The 18156-nt window shown below is 47.1% G+C and overlaps 1 protein-coding gene across 2 annotated transcripts in view; it reads left to right on the forward strand.

The window, feature by feature from the left end:
* The first annotated feature begins 3671 nt into the window (after positions 1-3671).
* Positions 3672-18156, forward strand: part of RPN1 (ribophorin I) — a 30708-nt gene continuing 16223 nt past the window's right edge. Inside the window, exons 1-3 of one of the 2 annotated variants that reach the window (XM_063721502.1) lie at positions 3672-4010; positions 9444-9508; positions 16304-16610. In XM_063721502.1, coding sequence (XP_063577572.1) covers positions 3672-4010; positions 9444-9508; positions 16304-16610 — 711 coding nt within the window. 2 annotated transcript variants of the gene reach the window in all.

Below are 18156 nucleotides of genomic sequence, written 5' to 3' on the forward strand. Positions count from 1 at the left end.
TCCTCCCAGTGGGTTCGTGGTCTCGCTGGCTTCAGGAGTGAAGCTGCAAACCTTTGTGGTGTGTGTTACAGCTCATAAAGGCAGTGTGGACCCAAAGAGTGAGCAGCAGCAAGATTTATTGCCAAGAGCAAAAGAACAAGCCTTCCAGTATGGAAGCAGACCGGAGCAGGTTGCCACTGCTGGCTGGGGCAGCCTGCTTTTATTCTCTTATCTGGCCCCACCCACATCCTGCTGATTGGTTCATTTTACAGAGAGCAAGCGGTCTGTTTTGACAGGGTGCTGATTGGTGCCTTTATAATCCCTGAGCTAGACACAAAGGGTCTCCACATCCCCACTAGATTAGCTAGATACAGAGTGTCCCCACAAAGGTTCTCCAAGTCCCCACCAGAGTAGTTAGATACAGAGTGTCAATTGGTGCATTCACAAACCCTGAGCTAGACACAGGGTGCTGATTGGTGTGTTTACAAACCTTGAGCTAGATACAGAGTCCTGATTGGTGTATTTACAATCCCCTAGCTAAACATAAAGGTTCTCCAAGTCCCCACCAGAGTAGCTGGATACCGAGTGTGGATTGGTGCATTCACAAACCCTGAGCTAGACACAGGGTGCTGATTGGTGTGTTTACAAACCTTGAGCTAGATACTGAGTGCCGATTGGTGTATTTACAATCCCTTAGCTAGACATAAAGGTTCTCCAAGTCCCCAGCTGACTCAGGAACCCAGCTGGCTTCACCCAGTGGATCCTGCACCCTGGCCGAAGGTGGAGCTGCCTGCGAGTCCCCAGCCGTGCGCCCGCACTCCTCAGCCCTTGCGTGGTCGATGGGACTTGGCGCCGTGGAGCAGGGGGCGGCGCTCCTCGGGGAGGCTGGGGCCGCACAGGAGCCCACGGAGGAGGGGGAGGCTCAGACATGGCGGGCTGCAGGTCCCGAGCCCTGCCCTGGTGAGAGGCAGCTAAGGCCCGGGGAGAAATCGAGTGCAGTGCCGGTGGGCGGGCACTGCTGGGGGACCCAGCACACCCTCCGCAGCTGCTGGCCCGGGTGCTAAGCCTTTCATTGCCCGGGGTTGGCAGAGCCGGCCGGCAGGCCGCTCTGAGTGTGGGGCCCGCCAAGCCCAGGCCCACCCAGAACTCCAGCTGGCCCGGAAGCGCCGTGCGCGCAGCCCCGGTTCCCGCTCCTGCCTCTCCCTCCGCACCTCCCTGCAAGCTGAAGGAGCCGGCTCTGGCCTTGGCCAGCCCAGAAGGGGGCTCCCACAGTGCAGCGGTGGGCTAAAGGGCTCCTCAAGCGCGGCCAGAGTGGGCGCCAAGGCCGAGGAGGCGCCCAGAGCGAGCGAGGGCGCAGCTGTCACCTCTCAAGAGGATGAGATAGGAGGTCGGCACAAAATACTGGTCATAAAGACCTTACTGATAAAACAAGTTGTAGTAAAGGAGCTGGCCAAAACCCACCAAAACCAAAATGGCAACGAGTCCTCACCACTACACTCCCACCAGCGCCATGACAGTTTACAAATGCCATGGCAACGTCAGGAAGTTATCCTATATGGTCTAAAAAGGGGAGGCATGAATAATCCACCCCTTGTATAGCATATCATCAAGAAATAACCATAAAGATGGGCAACCAGCAGTCCTCGGGCTGCTCTGTCTATGGAGTAGCCATTCTTTTATTCTTTTACTTTCTTAATAAACTTGCTGGCTGGGGGCGGTGGCTCATGCCTGTAATCCCAGCACTTTAGGAGGCTGAGGCGGGTGGGTCACGAGGTCAGGAGTGCAAGACCAGCCTGGCCAAGATGTTGAAACCCCGTCTCTACTAAAATAAAAAAATTAGCCAGGCGTGGTGGCGGGTGCCTGTAATCACAGCTACTTGGGAGGCTAAGGCAGAGAATTGCTTGAACCCGGGAGGCACAGGTTGCCGTGAGCCAAGATTGCGCCACTGCAATCCAGCCTGGGCAACAGAGCAAGACTCCATCTCAAATAAATAAATAAATAAATAAATAAAAAATAATAAACTTGCTTTCAACTTGCACTGCAGACTCATCCTGAATTCTTTCTTGCGTGAAATCCAGGAATCCTCTCTTGGGGTCAGGATCCAGACCCCTTTCCTGTAACACAGGCACTTGTCACCAGGCCCGGCTGATTTTTGATTTTTTGTAGAGATGGGGTTTTACCCTGTTGCCCGGTCTAGTTTTGAACTCCTTGGCTCAAGGGATCCTCCCTACTCGGCCTCCCAAAGTGCTGGGATTGGTGGCATGAGCCACTGTGCCTGGCATTGTCTGATATTTATGACTAGATTGAGGTAATGGATTTTCAATAATTTTGTGGCAATACCACAGAAGTGATGTGCCTTTCTCAATGGAGCCTATCAGTAGATACCTAATGTTACTGTATTTTATACGTGGTGATGTTAACTTTGATCACTTGTTTAAAGTGGTGCCTGCCAGGATTCTCCACTGTAAACTATTTTTTCCTTTGTAATTACTAAACATTTTATTTTTATTTTTTTATTTCCTTTTGAGTGGGAGTCTCGCTCAGTCGCCCAGGCTGGAGTACAGTGGCACGATCTTGGCTCACTGTAACTCCTGCCTCCCGGGTTCAAATGATTCTGGTGCCTCAGCCTCTGGAGTAGCTGGGATTACAGGCACGTGCCACCACACCCGGCTAATTTTATTTTATTTATTTATTTATTTTTTTTGAGACGGAGTCTCACCCTGTCGCCTAGGCTGGAGTGCAATGGCGCGATCTTAGCTCACTGCAACCTCCGCCTCCCGGGTTCAAGCGATTCTCCTGCCTCAGCCACCCCGAGTAGCTGGAATTACAGGCGCCTGCCACCACGCCCGGCTAATTTTTTGTATCTTTAGTATAGACGGGGTTTCACCATGTTGGCCAGGCTGGTCTCTAACTCCTGACCTCAGGTGATCCGCCCACCTCGGCCTCCTAAAGCGCTGGAATTACAGGCGTGAGCCACCGTGCCCGGCCTAATTACTAAACATTTTAGTAGAGATGTTTTGAAACTTTGCATATATCCTGTTTCGGCTTCAAGTTCTGCCTACTAATTTTAGCATCCATCGGTGGATGTTGGGGAAGGCCGACTTTTACTTTCTCAGTCTGAGCAAAATTGCACTGTTTTAAGGAGCAAAACGAGCAGAATTATTGGACAGGAAGAATGGTAGGAGAGAGTAGAGACGTAGGCAAGGGCCACTCCTGTAAAAATTAGGTAAGTGAAAACTAGTAATAATAAGTACACTCGCGGCTGGGCGCGGTGGCTCACGCTTGTAATCCCAGCACTTCGGGAGGCCGAGGTGGGCGGATCACGAGGTCAGGAGATCGAGGCCACAGTGAAACCCCATCTTTACTAAAAATATAAAAAAAATTAGCCGGGCGTGGTGGCGGGCACCTGTAGTCCCAGCTACCCCGGAGGCTGAGGCAGGAGAATGGCGTGAACCCGGGAGGCGGAGCTTGCAGTGAGCTGAGATCGTGCCACTGCACTCCAGCCTGGGCGACAGAGCGAGACTGTGTCTCAAAAAAAAAAAAAATTAATAAATAAGTACACTTGCACTACGATAGCCCGGTCAGCTCTGAGAGGGGTTTGCAATCAGGCGCCGGGTCGGCTTCCCGGTTGCCCCGGAGACAGGGTCCTTCCTTGTTCGGCGCCGCCATCTTGTGTCACCAGCCCTTGCCCAATGAACGGCTGCTCAGTGGCGGGAGGGCGGGCTACCGCGCCGGGGCTCTACCGCCCTGGCGCTTTGCTCTTCCCGGTCATGGAGGCGCCAGCCGCCCGCTTGTTTCTGCTTCTGTTGCTCGGGACTTGGGCCCCGGCGCCGGGCAGCGCCTCCTCCGAGGCACCGCCGCTGATCAATGAGGACGTGAAGCGCACGGTGGACCTAAGCAGCCACTTGGCTAAGGTGACGGCCGAGGTGGTCCTGGCGCACCTGGGCGGCGGCTCCACGTCCCGAGCTACCTCTTTCCTGCTGGCTTTGGAGCCTGAGCTGGAGGCCCGGCTGGCGCACCTGGGCGTGCAGGTGAGTGTGGGCGATCCCTCGCCGCCACTCCCGGGACCCTTCCCTCCTCCCTTCCTGGCAGTCCCCCGACTCCGCCCGCTCCCCTCTAGGCCTCAGGAAATGCGGAGACCCGGGCGGCGGGCGGGGAGCAGGGGGGTCCGTGGGATTGCCTCGGGGACCGCGAGGAGTCCTGGGTGGCCAGGGGCCCCGGCGCCTCCGCTGCCCCCGCTGCCCCCGCTGCCCCCGCTGCCCCCGCTGCCCGTGCGCGCCAGCCCTCCTGCCTGGGCCACGTCAGCACTGGCCTGCCCCCGCGCGGGTCGCTGCTCACGTGGGATCCGCGGCCGACCCGCCTCGGAGCTTGCCCCTGTTTGGGCCGTTCTCGGCACCACTCGGGAGACCTCCGGCGGGTAGAACGCACCTCCCTTCCGTAAGGCGAGCGCGGCAGCCCCTCGGCCCGGTGCCAGCGGGCGCCAGACTTCATTTCTCACGGCCCGACGAGGTGGCTCAAGTAGAGAACAAATAAATGAATTAAAGTGAATTTCATTCTCTTAATTCAGTATCTGGTCCGTTGTAGGTGCTTCTTTCTAGACATAGAGAACCATCAGAAATGTAACAGGTTTCGCATTTTTAAGTTGGTAATCACTTGAAATCCCTATTAATGTGACGCATTTCTTAAGGTTGCTAATGAACGCTTTCTAAATGTTAAAACTCTTCTTAAAGTTAGTTTTAAAACTCCTGCACGTAATATAAGTTCTCTTATGCTGTACAGAAAAGGAAAGTCCAATTTTCTCCCTTCCTCCTGCTGCTTCTCATTCTTACACCTCGGCAATAAATGGCTGTGTTTGACTTAAATGTTTCCAGGTATTTCAGTGATCACCAAAGAAAATGTTGGGTTTGGGAGTAAAGGGAATATACATACACAGAAGTTTGGTTTTTATTACTGTTGTTGTTAAACAATTTCGTTAAATGATTACCTAATTGTTTGTTGAGAGAATAGTCATTATAGTGTCACATTTCTTCTAAGTACACTTCGTTCTCTGACTGAATATGGAGCTATAAAGATGGGTTTATAGAGATTACGTTTCTGAAATGACTCCTATTTTCTTTCATGCCTTGTCCATGATGAAATAAAGTTTTACTCAAAGGCTTGTGGAAAGATAGATCAAAACTTCATGTAAATTTGCCTTGCTACCTTTGAATGTCTTGAATGTTAAATCCCGTTCTTTATAGAAGCCAGTTGTGATTTAATGAGCTTGTTACAGTATAAGTGGACCACAGCAGGAGCTTGGCTATCCTGTCATCATGCCTGCGAGCTAGGTTAATGTACTTATTTTATCTTGTTTTTATTTTTTCTCCCAACTTTATTGAGGTATAATTAGTATACAAAAAACTGCCTATTAATATATTCAAAATACGTATACACTGGTGTAACCATTACCACAATCCGGGTAATAAACATATCTGTCACCTCCAGAAGTTTCCTTTTGTCCTTTAGTTTGTTTCTGTGGTAAGATACTTTCTTACTGGGACTCTACTGTGTGTCAGATATTATGGTGGATATTTTAAATATATTCTCATTTAGCCCTCATAGCAACCATTTAAGGTATAAATCCTCATGTAGCAGGCAAGGAGGCTGTAGTCTGTCAGGTTAAGTTATTTAGCCCCTTACATGCGGTCTTACAGTGCAGAGTTAAGTCAGGGCTCCAGCTTATTCCGTAATTTGTGTGTTCTCACACTGTATAATGTTGCCTCTTCTGGCTTTTATGGCTGTGAGATAGGATTGTATTGGGTATAAGACTTGCAGTCACATTAACAGATTTATTTACAATCATTTTCAATTTTGTAGTCCAAGACACTAGTTAAATGGATATATGTGCTATTTTGTACTCCTATCCCAGTGGGAAACAACTGGATGATAAACTTAACAACGAGATGTATATTTTCCAACAGTTGTGTTGGAAACTGATGAGGTTGCTGAAATGTTTTTCAGTGGGTTCTTTTTCTTTTTTTGAGACGGAGTTTACTCTCGTTGCCCAGGCTGGAGTGCAGTGGCGCGATCTTGGCTCACTGCAACCTCTGCCTCCCAGGTTCAAGTGATTCTCCTGCCTCAGCCTCCGGAGTAGCTGGGACTACAGGCGCGTGCTACCACACCCAGCTAATTGTTGTATTTTTTTTGTAGAGACAGGGTTTCACGCATGTTGGCCAGGACGGTCTTGATCTCTTGACCTCGCGATCCGCCCACCTCGGCCTCCCAAAGTGCTGGGATTACAGGTGTGAGCCACTGCGCCCGGCCAATTTTTGTATTTTTAGTAGAGACGGGGTTTCATCATGTTGGTCAGGCTGGTCTCGAACTCCTGACCTCAGGTGATCTACCTGCCTTGGCCTCCCAAAGTGCTGGGATTGCAGGCGTGAGCCACCGTTCCTGGCCTTCAGTGGGTTATTTTCAAACCCTTGGAGAATTTTAGGAGCTAGCAGAAGGGACCATGGTGGTTACTGACTAGGAGCCAGTGGTTGCTTCTCTTTTTCCACCAAGGACCCATCTAATGATTTTTCCTCTCTTTAGGATCCTGTCTCTGAAATATTTTGGCATGCTAATATTTTATTAAGTAACTCAATATTTTTCAATAAAACAAATAAGTCTGTATAACTGAACACAATGAGAGTTCCTGATACACACACATATAGTAGAATGTTCCTTTTTTTTTTTTTTTTTTTTTGAGGCAAGTTCTCGATCTGTTCCCCAGGGTAGAGCACAGTGGCCCAGTGAGAGCTCACTGCAGCCTCGAATTTCTGGGCTCAAGCGATCCTCCCACCTAGCCCCCTGAGTAGCTAGGACTACATGTGTGCACCACTATGCCTGGCTAATTAAGAGCAATTTTTTGTTTTTTCAGAGATGGGGTCTTGCTGTGTTGCCCAGGCTGGTCTTCAACACCTAGCCTCAAGCAGTCCTCCCAAAGTGTTGGGATTACAGGTGTGAGCCACTGCACTTGGCCTGGCTGGAATATTCCCACTGTGATAAGATTCTAGTCAAAGTAATGAAACTTCTTGTTTGTATTAGACTGCACAGCTTTATTGAGGATGATTGTATGATTGTTTTTAGGCTTTTTGATATATTTTAAAAGTTCGCCAATACAGCTTTTTGTATCCTACTGGGAATCACTACTTCAGTCCTAGAAGATAGTCTAATTTTTGTTTTTTTCAGTTGAGGGTGGGTTGGCAGAGAGATCAGTGGGATATGTATACCCTTCTCCCTTGCAGTCTGCTCCACAGTCTTATGATTGGAGATAACTACTCTTTCTTAGAAAACCCCTGCAGCCTGCTGGAGTGAACATCCTTTTCCTGGTTATATATCTTGTTGCTGTGAGGGTACCCCAAACAGTGGTCATTGGCTCCTCCCCAAGGGTATTTTGCCACTGTTAACCATTTTTTTTTTTTTTTTTTTTTTTTTTTTTTGAGAGGAAGTCTCACTCTGTCGCCCAGGCTGGAGTGCAGTGGCACGATCTCAGCTCACTGCAACCTCTGCCTCCCAGGTTCAAGTGATTCTCCTGCCTCAGCCTCCCAAGTAGCTGGGCTTACAGGTGCCCGCCACCACACCCAGCTAATTTTTTTACTTTTAATAGAGATGGGGTTTCACCATGTTGGCCAGCTGCTCTCAAACTCCTGACCTCAGGTGATCTGCCCGCCTTGGCCTCTCCAAAGTGCTGGGATTACAGGTGTGAGCCACTGTGCCCGGCCAACTTTTTTTTTTATGAGATGGAGTTTCACTCTTGTCGCACAGGCTGGAGTGCAGTGGCATAGTCACGGCTCACTGCAACCTCCGCCTCCTGGGTTCAAGCAATTCTCCTGCCTCAGCCTCCTAAGTAGCTGGATTACAGGCGCCTGCCACCACGCTCAGCTAATTGTTGTATTTTTTAGTAGAGACGAAGTTTCACCATGTTGGCCAGGCTGGTCTCAAACTCCTGACCTCAGGTGATCTGCCCCCCACCGCCTGCCAAAGTGCTGGGATTACAGGTGTGAGCCACCATGTCTGCCCAGTTTTAACTTTTATATTAGTGAAAAAACAGTTTTAGGCTGGGCGTGGTATCTCGTGGCTGTAATCTGTGGGAGGATCACTTGGGCCCAAGAGTTCGAAACCAGTCTGGGCAACATAGGGAGACCTTGTCTCTACAAAAATAAAAACCCATGAGACTTTTTTTTTTTTGAGATGGAGTCTCGTGCTGTCGCCCAGGCTGGAGTGCAATGGCACGATCTCAGCCCACTGCAACCTCCTCCTCCTAGGTTCACAAAATTCTCCTGCCTCAGCCTCCACACACCACCACACCCGGCAAATTTTTTGTATTTTTAGTAGAGACGGGGTTTCACTATATTGGCCAGACTGGTCTTGAACTCCTGACCTCGTGATCCGCCCGCCTTGGCCTCCCAAAGTGCTGGGATTACAGGTGTGAGCCACTGCGCCCAGCCCTGAGACTTTTCTATTACATCACTAAATACATTTCTTTGAGTATGCTTATTTGAATGTAAATGAGAAAGAAAAGCATCAAGAAAGAGGGCCTTTGAGAAATATATTTGGAAGTGTAATCTTTTTGTGTATGTGTGTATTTTTTTTTTTTTGAGACAGAGTCTCGCTCTGTCACCCAGGCTAGAGTGCAGTGGTGGCGCAATCTCCACTCACTGCAACCTCTGCCTCCCAGGTTCAAGCGATTCTTCTGCCTCAGCCTCCCTAGTAGCTGGGACAACAGGTGAGCGCCACCACGCCTGGTTAATTTTTGTATTTTTCGTAGAGACGGGGTTTCACCATACTGGCCAGGCTGGTCTCAAACTCCTGACCTGGTGGTCCTCCCGCCTCAGCCTCCCAAAGTGTTGGGATTACAGGTGTGAGCTACCACACCCAGCTGTGTGTATTTCATCATTCAGGAAAATGTTATGCATTTATAGAGGTTTTATGCCACTTTTTTTTTTTTTTTTTTGAGTCGGAATTTTGCTCTTGTTATGCAGGCTGGAGTGTGATGGCGCCATCTCAGCTGGCTGCAACCTCTGCCTCCCGGGTTCAAGCAATTCTCCTGCCTCAGCCTCCCGAGTAGCTGGGATTACAGGCATGTGCCACCATGCCTAGCTAATTTGTATTTTTACTAGAGATGGGGTTTCTCCATGTTGGTCAGGCTGGTCTCGAACTCCTGACCTCAGGTGATCCGCCTGCCTTGGCCTCCCAAAGTGCTGGGACTATGGGTGTGAGCCACTGCGCCTGGCCATATGCCACTTTGTAAAAGTAAGTCTTTGACAATATTCTTGTGTTTCAGAGAAAAAAAAATTGTTACTGAAAAGAAAATTCAATCTCTAAAAAGTTCTGGTAGTTTGACTGCTTTAATGGGGATGTTCTAAAGCACTTGGTTAATTATTGACTCAAAATTTAGAAGCCAAAAGACATGAATAATAAACTGTCTTTTTCTGTTGTAGGTAAAGGGAGAAGATGAGGAAGAGAACAATTTGGAAGTACGTGAAACCAAAATTAAGGGTAAAAGGTAAGCTGACAAACAATATACCTTGTCTCTTGTTAAAGGTTATGTCAGGGTTGGGATCATATGGGATCATAAACTAGGGGAGTTGCTTAGGAAGTGCCTGCTGTATTACAGGGTTTTTTTTTTTTTTTTTTTTTTTTCTTTTTGTAGAAAGGAGGTCTAGCTATGTTGCCCAGGCTGGTCTTGAACTCCTGAGCTCAAGCCATCCTTCTACCTTGGCCTCTTAAAGTGCTGGGATTACAGGTGTGAACCACTGCATCTGTCCTAGAGGATTTTTTTTTTTTTTTTTTTCCCTGAGACAGGGTCTGTTGCCCAGGCTACATTACTATGGTGCCATGTTGACTCACTGCAACCTTCACCTCCAGGGCGCAAACCATCCTTCTCCCTCAGCCTCCCAGATAGCTGGGACTAGAGGTATGTACCACCACACTTGGCTAATATGTGTGTGTGTATGTATGTATTTTTATTAGGTACCGGGTTTTGCCATGTCACCCAGGCTGGTCTTGAACTCCTGTCCTCAAACAGTTCTTTGCCTCCCAGAGTCCTAGGATTATAGGCATGAATCCATTATGCCCCACCGAGGATGTTTTAATTAATGTATGTGATAATAAGCAACATGCTGTAATGTATTCTGGACTCATTTATGACTTCTCATTACTAATGCTGAAATTGGATTCCCCTAAGCAGTGGCAGTTTGTTTTATAGGAAGAAAGTAGTTACTTTCCATATCAGATCAGTTCTCCCTCCTGGTTCCACAGAGCTTTATGTGAGAACGCCAAGCTGTTTGCCTCAGCAAGTATTCTCCTATCTGTGGTTGGCTACCATTCTGCTTCCAAGGGGCAGACAACCTTCCCCCTGGATACCTCACCCCTAAGCCTTCAGGGCATTCAAAGTGGTAACTTCTTTGAAGGCCTACTGTGAAGTCTGTGAAGGCTGGGTAGGGTTAAACTTGCATATTTCTTTGCTCAGACCTCAGCATCTAGCATGGAGCCTGGAACTTATTAGTTATTATTATTATTATTTTTTGGAGACAGTGTCTGTTGCCCAGGCCTGGAGTGCAGTGGTGTGATGGTTCAAGTGATTCTCCTGCCTCAGGCTCCTGAGTATCTGTGATTACAGGCGTGTGCCACCATGCCTGGCTAGTTTTTGTATTTTTTTTTTTGAGACAGTTTCGCTCTTTTTGCCTGGGCTGGAGTGCAATGGCGCAGTCTTGGCTCACTGCAATCTCCTCCTCCTGGGTTCAAGTGATTCTTCTGCCTCAGCCTCCTGAGTAGTTGTGATTACAGGCATGCACCACCACACCTGGCTAATTTTTGTATTTTTAGTAGAGATGGAGTTTCACCATATTGATCAGGCTGGTCTTGAACTCCTGACCTCAGGTGATCTGCCCGCCTCGGCCTCCCAAAATGCTGGGATTACAAGCGTGAGCCACCGTGCCCCACAAGTTTTGTATTTTTAGTAGAGACGGGTTTCCCCATGTTGGCCAGGCTGGTCTCAAACTTCTGACTTCAGGTGATCTGCCTGCCTCAGCCTCCCAAAGTGCTGGGATTACAGGCATGAGCCACCATTCCTGGCCCCATAGTTTCAATTACTGTGTGATCCTACCTAATCTTTGTTTTTTTTGGAGATGGAGTCTTGCTCTTGTCGCCCAGACTGGAGTGCAGTGGTGCGATCTCGGCTCACTGCAACCTCCGCCTCCTAGGTTCAAGTGATTCTCCTGCCTCAGGCTCCTGAGTAACTGGGATTATTGGCGTCCGCTACCACACCTGGCTAATTTTTGTATTTTTAGTAGAGATGGGATTTCTCCGTATTGGCCAGGCTGTTTTCCAACTCCTGACCTCAGGTGATCTGCCGGTCGGCCTCCCAGAGTGCTGGGATTACAGGTGTGAGCCACTGCTCTTGGCCCTTTTTTCTTTCTTTTTTTTTTTTTGAGATGGAATTTCCCTCTTGTTGCCCAAGCTGAAGTGCAATGGCACGTGATCTTGGCTCACTGCAACCTCCGCCTCTGGGGTTCAAGCAATTCTCCTGCCTCAGCCTCCCAAGTAGTTGGGATTACAGGCGCGTGCCACCACACCCATTAATTTTTTGTAATTTTAGTAGAAATGGGGTTTCACCATGTTAGCCAGGCTGGTCTCGAACTCCTCAGGTGATGCACCCGCCTCGGCCTCCCAAAGTGTTGGGATTACAGTTGTGAGCCACTGCACCTGACCCCTTTTTTCTTGTATGTGAATATATCTTTTCTTTTCTTTTTTTGTGAGATGGAGTCTCGGTCTGTCGCCCAGGCTGGAATGCAGTGGTGCGATCTTGGCTCACTGCAACCTCTGCCTCCCAGGCTCAAGCGATTCTACTGTCTCAGCCTCCCGAGTAGCTGGGATTACAGGTGTTCGCCACCACGCCCAGCTAATTTTTTTTGTATTTTTAGTAGAGAGAGGGTTTCACTATGTTGGCCAGGCTGGTTTTGAATTCCTGACCTCAGGTGATCCACCTGCCTTGGCCTCCCAGAGTGCTAGGATTACAGGTATCAGCCACTATGCCTGGCCACCTTTTTTGTTTTCTGTGTTATCTTAGTTGTCTTTCTTTGGTTGTTAAGTTTAATCCTTGAATTACTTTGAGTTCATGTACAGCAGCATCCTTTCAGGAGCCACATTTTAATGCGTGGTGATTATCTTGATTTTTCTTGGTGATTAGCTTGATTTTCCACTGAGTATATGAACTAGGCATCTCACCAGCCCCGAGGCTGTAAGATCTGAGAATTAGCTTTAAATAAGTCGCTATTAAAATTGCTTTCTCTTGCTTTAAGAGACTCCTCTCCCTCTCTGAGGCTGTCTGAGTACCCTGTCTGTGTTTATTGGCTCTAGCTGCTGGCCTGTAGCATCTTGGATAGGCGAGGTAACTTAGTTATTAGGACTGTGGTTTTTGTATCTTTGCTGTCTGGGATCAAATCCTAGCTCTGTTATGTTTACTAGCATTTTCCTCAGTTTCCTCATCAGTAAAATAATAGTGTTTACCTCATATGATCATGGCTAAGAGTCACTAAATTGGCCAGGCGCGGTGGCTCACGCCTGTAATTCCACCACTTTGGGAGGCCGAGGCAGGCAGATCACCTGAGGTTGGGAGTTCGAGACCAGCCTGACCAACATGGAGAAACCCCATCTCTACTAAAAATACAAAAAAGTTAGCCAGGAGTGGTGGTGCATGCCTGTAACCCCAGCTACTCGGGAGGCTGAGGCAGGAGAACCACTTGAACCGGGAGGCAGAGGTTCTGGTGAGCCGAGACTGTGCCATTGCCAGCCTGGGCAACAAAAGCAAAACTCCGTCTCAAAAAAAAAAAAAAAAAAAAAAGATTCACTACATTAATATCTGTAATGTACTTGGAGCCTTAGTAAGCACTTAATAAATTTTGAATTAATCACAAAGAAGGCTAATGGAATGGAAGGAACATTTCAGGCAGAGATATCTGTAAAGATACAGAGGGATGACATTTCATGGTGTGTTTAGTTAACTGGGCTTTCGGAGTGGCTGTTGCTCAGAGGAAGGTGAAGCTGTGTAGGATGGGTTGAGTTCAGTTTAAGGACTACTCTGTACCATTATTAAAGGCGTGGGCTTTATCCTTAAAGCCCACAGTTGGGAACATTCTCAACTGTTCTCAGTAAATCAGTTTGAGTACCTGAGTAAAAAACCAAGTCATTCACACAATGTTCTCCCATTAGATCCAGCTAGAGAACAGCTACAGGAAAAAAAAAAAAAGACTTGCTCCACGTACATCAGTTTAGACAGTTCTGTTTTGTCTAACTAGCCTTTTATTGATTGAAAAACCTTCATTAGCTGGTGCTTCCACATTTTGGTAAGAATTGATGTTCGTAATGATCTTGGAGTGCTGAAAGGTTCTGATTTGTCTTCTGAATTATCAAAGCAAAATTAAATTATGTGGCAGCATTTAACAACTTGTAAAATGAATGTGGGAATGTTGATTTGAGATTCTGTAGATGGGCTGGGGGGAAGGGAGATTAGGAGATTCATAGGAAGAGATGCAGTAGTCTAGGCACATGGTATTGGTTTGAATGGAGGAGGAGGCAAAGGAAGGGATGGGTCTGAGAGGAATTTCTAAGGTAGGATTGCCCAGATATTGGGGACAGGGCAGAGTGAGGCATCAGAAAATGCCTGAGTTTCTAGCTTAGAGTTGATTAGATGGCAGTGGTATTAAGAGAGATTGAGAATTGGGATCACGAATGATAAGGTTTTGTTGAATTGCATGTGGGGTGGTCAGTGGAGCTGTCTAGTAAACATTTGAAAATTTGATTTTAGAATTCAGGACAGAGAGTGGGATGAGAAGCACATTTGGGACTTGAAACTAAGAATTGGATAAGACTGTCCTGAGGAGAAGATGCTGCTACTTATATTTTGAGTAGTGAACGTCACAGTTGTAATATGAAATATAATGGTGTGACTGATAAAGACATGCAAGTTTAGTGTTCTATAAAGTCATATCAGAAAGAGTGATCCATGTTCTAACCTTTGAGGACAAACTCATTGGAGCTTATTAATTCAATTTTTCACTAATGGTTTCTACGTCTTCTAAAAATTGTTTTCCCGGCTTGGAAAAGTGATTCAGTTTAGAATTAGTACCCTGTGAATTTTAAGTTTCCAGGCCATCTGTTTTTATTTTTTTTTCCTTTTTTTTTTTTTTTTTTTTGAGATGGATTCTCGCTCCATTGCCCAGGCTGGAGTGCAGTGGTGCAATCTTGGCTCACTGCAACCTCCGCCTCCCGGGTTCAAGCAACTCTCCTGTCTCAGCCTCCCGAGTATCTGGGACTACAGGCGCCTGCCACCATGCCTGGTGAATTTTTGTACTTTTAGTAGAGATAGGGTTTCACCTTGTTGGTAAGGCTGGTCAGCCATCTGTTTTTCTTTAAAATATTAGTAGCTTTATTTTTTTCTTGATATGAGGATGATACAAGCTCCTTATAAGACAAATTAGGGCTGGCGCAGTGGCTCATGCCTGTAATCCCAGCACTTTGGGAGCCCGAGGCGGGTGTATCACCTGAGGTCAGGCGTTCCAGACCATCCTGGCCAACGTGGTAAAATCCCCTCTGTACTAAAAACACAAAAATTAGCTGGGCGTGGTGGTGGACGCCTGTAATCCCAGCTACTAGGGAGGCTCAGGTAGGAGAATCACTTGCACCCAGCAGGCGGAGGTTGCAGTGAGCCAAGACTGTGCCATTTCACTCCAGCCTGGGCTACAAGAGTAAGACTCCGTCTCAAAAAAAATAATAATAATAAATAAAATAAAATAAATTGGAAAAGACAAACTAAAGCTTATTCTACAACCTTGAGACAGTTACCATTAACATTTTGTTGAACATTCCTTGAAATACTATTCTTTACATTCATTCATATATACATGTATATATATATATTTTTTTTTTGTTTTTGTTTTTGTTTTTCTTGAGACGGAATCTCTCTCTGTCGCCCAGGCTGGAGTGCAGTGGCACGATCTCGGCTCACTGCAAACTCCACCTCCCAGGTTCACACCATTCTCTTGCACCAGCCTCCTGAGTAGCTGGGACTACAGGTGCCTGCCACAATGCCCGGCTAATGTTTTTTGTATTTTTAGTAGAGATGGGCTTTCACTGTGTTAGCCAGGATGGTCTTGATCTCCTGACCTCGTGATCCGCCCATCTCAACCTCCCAAAGTGCTGGGATTACAGGTGTAAGCCACCCCCCCTTGGGCCTATATATGTTTTTAAATGGAGTTATTCTTGGTCATTTGTAAACAGATTTTTGTTATTTACATTGTACATGGACATCTTTCCATGTTAAGATATGATATGTAGGTTAGCCATATTTCTAATGACTGCCAGTATTCTATTGTGTGAAGCCATATTTCTAATGACTGCCAATATTCTGTTGTATGGTTCTATTAAAAATTTTTTTTTTTGAGATGGAGTCTCTCTCTGTCACCCAGGCTGGAGTGTAGTGGCGCTATCTTGGCTCACTGCAACCTCTGCCTCCCAGGTTCAAGTGATCCTCCCACTTCAGACTCCCAAGTAGCTGGGACTACAGGTGTGCACCACCATGCCCAGCTAATTTTTGTATTTTTAATAGAGACAGGGTTTTGCCATGTTGGCCAGGCTGGTCTGGAACTCCTGACCTCAGGTGATCCACCTGACTTGGCCTCCCAAAGTGCTGGGATTACAGGCATGAGCCACTGCACCCAGCCAAGAGATCACCTTTAATATAATAATTTAAGTCTTTTATTAACCGGACATGGTGGCGGGTGCCTGTAGTCCCAGCTACTCGGGAGGCTGAGGCAATAGAATCTCTTGAACCTGGGAGGTGGAGGTTGCAGTGAGCTGAGATCGTGCCACTGCACTCCAGCCTGGGCGACAGAGCAAGACTCTGTCTCAAAAAAAGAAAAAAATAATTTAAGTCTTCTAAGACAGATATCTAGCTGTTTCTCTCAGGGCTGTTTATAAATAGCAAGAGTGTAAAACAGTGTAAATGTTCAACAATGGAACAAAAGTTAAAAACTTTCTAATAGGTAATCCCAGCTACTCGGGAGGTTGAGGCAGGAGAATCGCTTGAACCCAAGAGGTGGAGGTTGTGGTGAGCCGAGATCGCACCATTGCACTCCAGCCTGAGTGATAGAGTGAGACTCCATCTTAAAAAGGGAAAGGTGATCTCTTAAAGATAATCGCTTTTGTCTTTGGTTCAAAATTTTGTTGTGACTTTGAACTGCTACTACTGTTTTCAGTATCCTCAGTCTCTCTTACTTCTCTTGCCTTGTTCTTCCTTTAGTGGGAGATTCTTCACAGTCAGGCTCCCGGTTGCTCTTGATCCTGGGGCCAAGATTTCAGTCATTGTGGAAACAGTCTACACCCATGTGCTTCAGCCTTATCCAACCCAGATCACCCAGTCAGAGAAACAGTTTGTGGTGTTTGAGGGGAACCATTATTTCTACTCTCCCTATCCAACGAAGACACAAACCATGCGTGTGAAGCTTGCCTCTCGAAATGTGGAGAGCTACACCAAGCTGGGGAACCCCACGCGCTCCGAGGACCTACTGGATTATGGGCCTTTCAGAGATGTCCCTGCCTATAGCCAGGTAAGCTCAGGTGGAGTCCACAGCCCATCTCTGTCTGCTTCAGAGAATGTCTTGCAGAGTGACTACTGGTTGATAGGCTTGGGTGGTGTGGGGTGGATGAAATCTGCAGTCATTTCTAAGGTCATCCCAAAAATGTTTAACCTGCAGTGAAATGACTCCATGGGGGTCTTATTTCTCCTTTGGGGATCACAAGTAGAGGCTAGGGGTAGCATTTGGAGAGGTGGAATGGGTGTTGGGGGAGATGGAAGCAAGGCATTCCACGCAGAGGCAGTAAGAGGGACAAAGGCCTTGAGATGGTGTGGCTGGGCAGATACTGGGGTAGCAAAGCTGTCGGAGTGGTTGAGGGCCTTCCTTGAACGTTGGGCCTCGGTTGGAACTTGAAGAGAGAGGGAGCAATTAAGGCTTACAAAGATTTTGTTACTATGGCAAATTGCAAACATGCCAAAGTACAAAGACTAGTATAAACTCCCACACACGTCACTTAGATTCAGTGGTTATCAGGTTACCATAATTAACCTACCTCTTTTCTTCTTTAGTGGAGTACTTAAAAAAAATTTTTTTTGAAGAGACAGGATCCTGCTCTGTTGCTCAGCCTGGAGTACAGTGGCATAATCATAGCTCACTGTAACCTCAAACTCCTGGGCTCAGTCTATCTTCCCAGCTCAGCCTCCCATGTAGCTGGAGTGACAGGTGTGTGTCACTATGCCCAGTTAATTTTTTATTTTTGTTGTAGAGACAGGGTCTTGCTTTGTTGCCCAGGCTAGTCTCAAACTCCTGGGCCCAAGTGATCTTCCTGCCTTGGTCTCCCAAAGTGCTGGGATTACAGCATGAGCCATGGTCCCTGGCCTTTTTGCTAGAGGATTTTAAAGCAAATCTCAGCGGTCATGTCTTTTTACCTACTTCTATACCATCTCTAAAAAATATGGATATTTTAGACGTTTAAGATTTCTTTGCACTGGGTGCAGTGGCTCATGCCTATAATCCTAGCACTTTGGGAGGCCGATATGAGAGGATTGTTTGTGCCCAGGAATTCAAGACCAGTCTGGGCAACATAGTGAGACCTCATTTTTACAAAAAATAATAAGCTGGGCATGGTGACACACTCCTGTAGTCTCAGCTACTTGGGAGGCTGAGGCGGGAGGATTACTTGAGCCCAGGAGGTTAATGCTGCAGTTAGCTATGATTGTACCACCCCAGTCTAAAAAAAAAGATTTCTTTGTATCTCTCTGTGTGTTTAGAACATGTGTCACCAAGGATGTGCAATAAAAATACTTTGTTCTGATGCTGCTTGAAGTAATTGTTTCTTTGTTTTTTTGTCTTTTTTTAATTTTATTTTTTTTTGAGAAGGAGTCTTGATCTGTCATTCAGACTGGAGTGCAGTGGGGCGATCTCAGCTCACCGCAACCTCTGCCTCCTGGGTTCAAGCAATTCTTCTACCTCAGCCTTCTGAGTAGCTGGGATTACAGGTGCCTGCTACCACACCTGGCTAATTTTTGTATTTTTTGTAGAGACGGGGTTTCTCCATGTTGGCCAGGCTGGTCTTGAA

Source organism: Pongo abelii, chromosome 2 (assembly GCF_028885655.2).
Source record: "Pongo abelii isolate AG06213 chromosome 2, NHGRI_mPonAbe1-v2.0_pri, whole genome shotgun sequence".
Classification (NCBI taxonomy): Eukaryota; Metazoa; Chordata; class Mammalia; order Primates; family Hominidae; genus Pongo; species Pongo abelii.